This window comes from Archocentrus centrarchus, chromosome 9 (assembly GCF_007364275.1).
Source record: "Archocentrus centrarchus isolate MPI-CPG fArcCen1 chromosome 9, fArcCen1, whole genome shotgun sequence".
In the NCBI taxonomy this organism is placed as follows: Eukaryota; Metazoa; Chordata; class Actinopteri; order Cichliformes; family Cichlidae; genus Archocentrus; species Archocentrus centrarchus.
Genome location: NC_044354.1, coordinates 8,112,689 through 8,122,422, shown reverse-complemented (window position 1 = coordinate 8,122,422; position 9,734 = coordinate 8,112,689). Strand labels below are relative to the sequence as shown.

General features: G+C 38.1%; 1 protein-coding gene across 1 annotated transcript; it reads right to left on the bottom strand.

Annotated features, from left to right (window-relative positions):
* Positions 1-696: 696 nt before the first annotated feature.
* On the bottom strand, positions 697-6,491 carry LOC115785961 (gamma-glutamyl hydrolase). Its single transcript, XM_030737919.1, has 9 exons — positions 6,321-6,491; positions 6,079-6,193; positions 5,665-5,715; positions 5,485-5,569; positions 4,939-5,077; positions 4,102-4,208; positions 3,813-3,906; positions 3,585-3,722; positions 697-2,202 (listed from the first exon to the last, which is right to left on the bottom strand). The coding sequence occupies exons 1-9, from the start codon at positions 6,436-6,438 to the stop codon at positions 2,084-2,086; spliced, it is 966 nt and encodes a 321-aa protein (XP_030593779.1). The 5' UTR covers positions 6,439-6,491; the 3' UTR covers positions 697-2,083.
* Between the last annotated feature and the right edge of the window lie 3,243 nt (positions 6,492-9,734).

The following is a 9,734-nucleotide window of genomic DNA, read 5'->3' as shown; positions in this document are numbered from 1 at the left end:
GCACAGGCTCGATGTTCCTGCGCCCGCCCCGCCAGACGTGACTGGTGGGCGGGGAGACCAATGGCGAGGCCGCCTGGTCGCTCTGCGTTGAGACGGGTTGGTGTGTTTCCTGTAGCTCATTATCATCTGCAGTTTACTGATGCGTGTATGTTTTACAGCAGGGGTCCGACTCGCTGTAGGTCGCGGGCCAATGGCCAGTCATCTCTGCATGTTACAAGTCAGGCCATTGAAATGCATGGAAATTTAAAATTTCAACCCTAGAGTGTGATTGGAGCAGGACTTTTACTTTACTTTTTTATTTTTTATTTTTATGTTGTAGATCGGGATCGATAAAGTAACCATATATGGTTCCTCGCCCGTTTAGGGTAAATATTTTTCCAAAAAGTGTGTATATATATATATCTATGAAAATGCATATAAACTTAAAGGAACATTGATTTATGAACATTTATCTTGACTGACACTGGCAGTTTTCACAAATATATTCACAAAGTGCGGTCCTGTGAAGTCACAGGTAACTGCTTCATGTCACTTGCTGAAGCTGCTGTAAGGTGAAATTAATCTCCAATAAGATAATGTGGCTAAACATTTATACACATTAATTTTATTCAAAGATTTAAGTCCAGTCACCGAACTGAGTATGTGAGAAACAAAAGTCTGGGTCGTAGGCTTGCAAGCAAGAAATATGCAACCAAACATTAAGTATTTTGGATTTTAATGCAGCTGAAATCATTCTGTTCCAATACTTTGGCTCACTTGAAAAGCTGGGTGGTACAAAATGTCTTATTTTCTGTGATTTTTAACTGTATTTAACTTTATACTGTATCTAGAAATACCAGAGAATAAAAGCTGAAACTGAGCTTTCTTCTCATATGCATCTCACACTCAAATGTCTTCAGTTCACAGTAAAAAAAAATTAACTGAGCTTGCTGTAAGGAAGCATACACTTTAAAAAGTTCACATTTTCACATTCAATAACCCATTTACTGAAAGATGGTCAACAGCCCACGACGTCTTCATCAGTTTGTCACAGTTTTTCTATATTTAGTGAGTTTACTGTCCACTTCACTTTCCTGATCGCGAAGGAGCTACAGAGGAGCAATACGATCGTGTCTGATGTCACTGTCACTCAAAAAAACTTGTCTACATCTAAAAATACTCTTATGTTTCCAAACCTTTTCACTGATGGAGTCATAATGCTTACATCACATCTCCGCACCAGGAATAGCAATTCATTTTATTTTTTAAAAAAAGGAGTAATTAATGACCTTACTGCAATTTTCACCATTGCATAGCCATGCACTATTAGAAGTACCATTGTGGATGAACCTTTTCAACTGAAAAAGGTTCCTCATGGAACTCCTAAGAAACCCCTGGTAAAGAGTTTTCAAGGTACTGCTTTGTGGTTTAAAGGGTTCAATTTTGAACCTATCCCTATCCTTCATCCAAAAGCTTTAAAGGTCCTCTGTTGACCTTGGAAATACTGAATGGACAGCGCAGTGAGGTTTTTGGTCAATTGCTTTTTCTACTTGTTAAACAATGAATAAAAAGTCAGATAAAAAGATCCTTAAAATATTCAGATAGAACTTTCATATTTACATTTCTATGACAGCTGCACAAAACACATCTGCTGAGAAAGATATTTCTCACTCAGAGGGGGACTATTTTTTTTTGTAAAACTCTTATTTGTTTTAAATTAACCTAAATTTTTTTTTTTAATTAAAATTGGCTTTTGAAATAAGAGCAAAAGACATGGATCTATTTTTCTTAAAATCAATCTAGATATTCTACTTCAAACACATTCACATCTACAGGAACAAAAGGCTGACTTTACTTTCTCAAATGAGCACATTAATGGGGAAAAAACACAACGTAATATAAATAATACTTCTATGTTAGTAATGCCACAATTGCCAGTGAAGATACTTCCTCAGTGTAATAAAAATCCACTCTGAATCAGCACATAAAAGACTTAACACTTTTGTTTACCTCTGGCTAAAACCAGCAGACTTCATGAGCGTACTACACACTACAGTATACAAACATGCGCATGCACAGAGACCCAGTCAGGTGCAGGAGGAACTCAGAAGAAATAGACCTGCTCATATCCTGTGAAGTTTGCAGCATAGACAGGTGAGTAGTTGTAAATCAGTGATGAATCCTCTTCCTCAGGACTGTCAAAATGATGTAAACTTCTCTTTGCTAAACAAAACAGAAAAGTAATGCATGGGTTAGATTACCATCCATCCATCCATAGCTTAATGAGAAAATTTGGTAGAGTGGGATATAAAATATAAAAGCTTTAAAGGTAATATTTGTATTATTTTAAGTATAACTGGGTGGATTTCTGAGAGAAATATATCTCATAGCTTCACATGGCTCTCTGCAGTCCTGTGAAGCACTAAGTACTCCCTTTCTGCTTCCATAGCAATTAAGACTGTAATTAGCAGCCAGGTGCTGCTCATCAAATGCATTTGGTGAATTAATCCTCAACAAGTGATGATTTTATAGACCACTTCTATAAAAGCAGAAGTTTTGACAGTTTACAGGTCTGGAGCATTCACAATGCAGCCACAGGACCTGCGCAATGCCCCAAGTTTCAAACTGACTGAAATGCTGGGGGGGGGACTTAAAGGAACTGTGCATGAACAAATGCCCACAAACCTCAATGAACTGAACCAATGTTGCAAAATAGAGCGGGCCAAAATTCCTCCACACTGATGTGAGACATAAAGTCACACAGAAAATGAGGTAATAGCCGGTAAAGGTGGTTCTACAAGGTACTCGTTTTTCACACGTCTGCAAGTGCAGGTGATCAAAACGGTGCTTCCAGGTAGCAATCTAATTATAACAACAGTGCTGAAAGTGGTCAGAGGGTACACAGTGAGATAGCAGCCATATTTAAATAAGGTTTGCACCAGTGATGCAGATTGGTTAAAAAGTTGGTTTCAGCAGGAAAGAGAGTGACAAAAGGAAGTCATCGAAGATTTAAAAACACACGTGAGAAACAGACAGTGAGACTCCATATTAGACAGTTTTCAGTGTCTTCAACACTCAGTTTCACTTCACCGCAAGTTCTTTATATGATATCACTTTTGTCTCTCTGGTTTTGGTTGTGCCAGAGAAATTACTAGTCACTGCATCCAATAATTATATAAACCATGATATACTGTGTTTGTACTGCTACACTGACTGCAGTAGTCGAATACCTTCATTAATGTTAAGGATATTAATTAAAAAACATTCTTGCCACTGTAAAATCTGTAGACAAAACTGCAGATAAAAGTCTAATCTAATCATCATTTGTAGTTGATAGGCTCCTGCCTGGGTTGGGTTTTTCTGTGTTGATGGATTCACTGCATGCACAACTGTTAATGTAATGTAATCAAAATACATTTTTTTTCTGTGCACATATGTGGGGCTGCTGGTATGTTAGACTTTGAGATGTGCACCAGACAATACATTATACTGTCAGGGTTCTTTTAATGGCCTTTTGTCTCACTGTGTTACAACATCATTAATAATGCTGCTCAATCACAATCAGTATGAGTATATTTATTGATAATGCATGGTTATCATGTTACCTTCATTGACAAGAAATTCACCCAACACCGATGATAACTGAACAGCGTGACGGGAGTGAGGGAAGTTCAGATTTCTTTTCCACTGGAAACGATTCACCTCCGGGTGCCACTGCACTCCATAGAAGGGATATTTTTTACCTGTTATAACAAAACAACATATCTATGAGTACAGTTTAGTTTCCTTCAGTTTCTCAAGTTGAAAAGTTAAAACCAAATAAATCTTGTAACCTTCGAAAGTTGAGACAAAGTGAGCTCCGTTCTCGGCGATGTTTGTTGACAAGATGGAGAAGAAACTCTGTAGCTCCTCATTTTCCTGGAAGGTCTGTAAGAACATTTATCATATCCCTATCAAAGGTTTCTAAATGGAAAATCTGGGAACCACATTTGTTGATGTTAAAAATGATCGGCTCTTTGGCTGGGATTTTATTTCCCCACACAATAACGAGGCAGAAACCTAACACAGGAAGTAAAACTTTCTGTACAGTGACACTGGCCCAAAGCAGGATTTTTCTTGTACCTTTACTGTGATCCCATAGTGGTGAAAATTGCCAGTCAAAGGTTCCTGGGTCAACGCTTTGATGAGCTCATCTGGGAAACCACTGAACATCCGGCTGGAATGGGCCTCTGCAAGGCACAGGAAGGAATATGTAGATTAGGTCTAGTTATAAAACACAGAAAGAAAATCAAACTCTCTTTTAAATTACTATTAAAATCCATTCAAGCCTTTGTGAGGGATTTGAACAGGTATATTTCTGTAGGATGAGAGAATAAAGACATTTTAACAGTTATTTAGCCTTAGGGTATCCCATACCCTAAAGGCAAAAATAGACTTTTGGGGGGAAAAATGTGAATAGTTTTTGAAGTGTCTCAGTTTGAACAATTATTGGCAAAACTTTGGAGAACAATTTAATAAAAGCAAAAATCACATATTCTGATTGCCTATGGTAAGAGTTAAGGTTAGGGTTGGGGTTGGGGCCCAAGGGTTAAAACAGATTATGTTAGCGCTCTTTTATTTTTTCCCATTTTGTATCCCATATAAAGAGCACTTCAAACAAATACTTTTTTTTTTTTTAATTGATCCTCCTCAAATATTTTTATTATGCAAAATATACAAGATTTTATCAAACCATAAGATGAATATACTGAGACAGCAGGTGAAGCTAGGGCCAAAAATCCCTCAGATTTGAAACTTGGCTCTACTGACACCAAGTGTTCTGATTTTGTTCAGGCACCTTTCTGCAAAATGTTTCCAACCACTGAAAAAAGTCCACTTTGTAAATATTAAAGCACATCCTGTCGCTTAATTCAAATTGCAAAAGCTAGAGTCACATAAAGACAACAACCAAGCTCTGACCTGCAGTTAGGTTGAGAGGCAATGCTACGTTGGTAGCTGTGGTATTTGACAGTAGATTTTTACCAGCCACCAGCACAGTGAGCAGTTGCATTCCCATGCATGTGCCCCAGATGGGGAAGTAGTCCCCAGCATCATTAGCCTGAAATACACAAGAGGTTGGAATTGTAATTTTTCTGTGCATGCAGTAGGAAATGAAAAATCAAAATTTACAGACAAATGCGTTCTTTACTTTTGTCAGCTATTAACAGCAGCTTAAATGTCCTGCAGATTTAGGTAAAAGGTATACAATATTACCAACAACAGAGTATTAATAATTGATTGCTTTTAGCTTGTAGCTTATTTTTTAAATATTCTTTGCTTATTAAGCATCGGAAACACTCAGGAGAGGTGCAAGAACTGCTTCTAATATGAGTTAATTTCTGTACATTTAAAAACACTCATAATAAATAAACAAGATATGACACATTATGAATTTGAGGAACATACGCAGAGAGGTAAATGAGACAGGCTCTTAGACAGAAACAGTGAAAATAATGGTGCACAAACCGCCATGGCGAATCTGTAAAAAATCTTTGCCACCCTGGCAAAGTCTGAAGTCTCCAAATCTGCAGCTCCCCCGATGAAAATCAGCCTAAACCGACATCGCACAGAAAATAAACTTCATGTAATTATTTAAGATACAAATTTCATTTTCCAGCACATCCAAATTCAGATACAGCAGCTCACCCGTTTATCTTCCTGAAGATGTTTTCATATTCAGACGTAGTAAGAGTTAATCTGTGCAGGGAAACAAGCCAGTCAGTACTGTAGTGTTTTACATTGTTTAAACAACACAAAGGTATAGCTCACAGTGGGAGTCAACTTCTTCTTTTTCCATAACATGTCATCAGTGATTTCAACATTAGATTAGCATTCACCTAATGTTGGATGCAGATGCAAAGTCTCCGAGCTTTAATAACCCAAAGTGATTCTGCCCAAAGAAACGCTTTCTCTGTTTTTATTATGTAGATTTAAAAAGATGGTTAATTGCTTTGTGGTTGGTTTAATAAGCATAACCATTTCTAAATACATCCTGTTCTTAACTACTCATCGAAATCAACAGAACACAGTTCAGAAAGTTCCAGTCTTTACTCAACCCACCTGATGGGCATCACTCTGCTGCCCCCAGACTCAATGTATTTCACATAAGAACTAGGGATGTAAGTCTTCCCAAATGGTTTCATGATTTCATCCGTAACAACCTGAGTTAAAATACCTGTGGAATAAAAATACAGCAGCTCTGAATACACATTCGACAGAGACACAACTACATTTGTCGTTTTTTAAACACAAGTATCAAGTAAAATACCAAACATGAAGCCCTGAAGGTGCATTTTACTCACCGATCACAGGTCTGTCATTCACAGCCTCATTGCTAAGTTTAGCAGGCATAGCTTTGTTGCAGGAGAAGCAGCATGCAAAAAACAAACACAGATATGTCGAAACTCCCGTGTTAAACATGTTCTTCAGTGACCAGCTTAGTTCAGCAGATCAGTCTTTTATAAAGCCGTCAGAGCTGTGGATAATGAAAGCAGCTGCAGCAGACCTATATAAGTCTTGTTAGAACAGGATATAGTCAGTTCAGGGAAGTGAGGAATGCCCAGATTTACATGTGACAACTCCTGTACTGCACATGCCGGTCAGGCAAGACGACTGCTGAGGTAAACATAATTGTTCTGCTGACAGCACGGAGTTTCTGGTAAAACTTCGATCACAGGATTTATTGGAAATTATTTAGCCTCATTATTCTGAGCTGAGTTTTACAGTAAAGGTCATGTAGATTACATGTGACCATTAAAGCAGCCAGGTGCAGGTTCATACGTGGATAAAAACTCCTGTCAGCCAAGTTTCTGTTCAAAATGAAAGCAAGGTTTCTACCTAAAAGGTTTTGCAAGCTTATTGCAAAGAAGTATGAACAAACTTTATTGCTTCGTTTGCTGTAAAACTGTCATTATCACTCCATCCTTTTTTACAATAGTGCTGTTTAAAGACTTTTTTTTTAGATAGCATTGCATGCACATCCTCATAAATGACCAAAATGACTATCCTCATAAATAACTGTTGCAACTTTTCTAATGGTTACTGTTAAAGAAGTGGGAAAATCAACTGATTTTGTAACCAATACAGTTGATTCACAGATTGTGTAACAAATGTCGTTTTAGCCACCAATGAACACACACATCCAGATGTCTTCTAGTTTTATGGAGAGGGTAAAATTAGCCTTTCGTTGGTGGTGGTGTACCATACATATTTGATTTTTTAACTAAAATGCTGCTTTGCGTTCAAATTTCAAATGACTAACCTGAGTCATTAGGAAGGGTTTCAGTAAATGAAGCAACTGTGCAACATTTGAGCTCTCCAGCCTTTCAACTCATGCTTCCAGGGCTTTCTGCCAAATGAGCAAAAGTACAACCCAATTCCAAAAAAGTGTCATAGTTTGGTTTAAACTGAGCTCAGAGAGCAGGCTCAAGCAGACATTTGCAGTTTTAAAGTGTTTATTGGAAAAGGAGGTTCTGGTGAGTGACTGATTGCTGAACTGAGTAAACTCTCCAACAAGTAGCATCCCTGTAGAGAGTTTACTTTTATTAGTGGAGTATTACTGCATTTGTAATTAGACTGCACCAGCCTTACTTGAGAAGATGGTATGCAGGGGCTCAATGGGAGTACTGGGTCAGTGCTCACGGAACGGCCATGAGGAGCCAGGTGGGCAGAGAGGTGGATATGTGGTAAGTCCTTCCCTTTGCAAGTAGAAGAGCTGGTACACCAGAGAAGAGAGAAGTGGCTAGAGGTGCTCACAGTCCACAGGAATGTTTGACTGGGAGTTCACAGGTTTCCTGGCAGGTAGAGGAAGAGCAGGGGAAACGGGTTACACAAGAGAAAGCACAGGAAACTACTGAAAACCATGCTGTGTAAAATCTAAGTTAAAAACAATTGAATGTGTTTGCAAATTTACAAATCTCAGAAACCCATATTTTATTCAAAATTGAACACAGAAAAAATATCAGATGAACAATTTTAAGAAAATTATGAGTTCATTTTGAGTTTGATTGTCTATAGTTGTGGAGGTGAGTGTGGATGGTCGTCTGTCTCTCTGTGTTGGCCCTGCAACAGGCTGGTGACCTGTACAGGGTGTACCCTTCTCTCACCCTATGACAGCTGGGATAGGCTCCACCCCCATGTCAGATCGGGACAACATTCCTGGGAAAGGATTCTAACAGTGTTTTCCATTGTTGAAAGGTGCAGGCAGGCCAATTCAACACCTTGACTCTCCTACTACAAAGTCACGCTGTTGTAATAGATGCAGTATGCAGTTCAGTATTGTCTTGCTGAAATATGCAAGGCCGTCCCTGAAAATGATGTTGTCTTTGCATGACACTGCTTTAACTTGCACTTGTTGATGTCACGGTAAACTGTGTTCACAGACAGTGATTCCTGGAAATGTTCCTGAGCCCATGCAGTGATTTCCATGACAGACTCATGTCTGTTTGTAATGCATGCCACCTGATGGCCTGAAGATCATGAGCATCCAATATTGATTTTCAGGTATGTTCCTGCCGCAAAGAGATTTCTCCAGATTCTCTGAATATTTTGATGATATTATGTACAATGTATGATGAGATATTCAAAGTTTTTGCAAGTTTAAGTTGAGGAACATTATTCTGAAATTGTTCTACAACTTGTAAGTACAGGTTTTTTTGTTGTTTTTTTGCAGACCAATAAACCTCTGCCCATCTTTACTTATGAGAAACATGGTCCTCTTTAGAGTCTTCGGAGTCTACTCCACCAGTTTCAAAATGCATGTCTCCTCTCTAGTCTTAAATCTTAAAACAGAGCAATGCACTGTTTTTAGTTTAAAAAGTCCATCCAGTAATCTAGTCATAAAGAGACAAGAGCATGTAAAAACGAAAAAGTTTAAAACTTTCTAAATATTGGAAATATACTACTCAAAAAAAAAAAAAAATTAACAGATAACTTAAATGAGACACTGGATTTTTGAAATATTAAAGTTGAACATCTTTACTGACATAATTTGTTGAGAACAAAATGATGATAGTCAGTGGCGATAAAAAATCATCAATGCTTTGAGAGCCGAACTCAAAATCACAGAAAAATGAAAGTTAAAAATTTTTTTGAGCAGTAAATTCTTTGATAATAAAAACAGGAGAGGCCTTAGTCAAGGATGCTGTTGGCAACTTTAAATTCTGATGTGTTGCTAATAATCACTAATGAATAGAGCTATCCATAGAGCTTTGTATTCAAGTCAAACAACAGAGTAATGTAGAGATTAGCTGTATGTCCCTAGCAGCCCTACAGTGGGTCCTTGCTTAGGTGTGTCCTGGTCTCTCCCCGACTCCGCTGCCACTTCTTGTCTCCTGTGGAGTCAGTGCGTAGCTGTCTTTACTGAGCAGTCAGCGCTGAGGATAAAGTTGGGTTGAGGAGTGAGCCAGTTCGGTCATGTTATACCAGTGGGTGTGTAGCAAGTGTCCTCTGCTAGTGAAGGAGTGTGCTTCAACTACTTTTCTTTTTCGAGACTTCAGGATTTGTTGCTGACCTTTTTTAAAACAATCAATACTGGTTTCTTTGTGAACTTACCTTGCTTGATTCTTTTATTTTTATCTACTTTGTCACTTTCATCTTTCCTCCTTTCATCCCTTTGTCAAGTTCAGGTAGCGTAACAGTAACAATATATTTGGTTATTAATCTGTCTCCAGTGTATGAATGAATTTTCATGAATGATAGACAAACAAAAGATAACA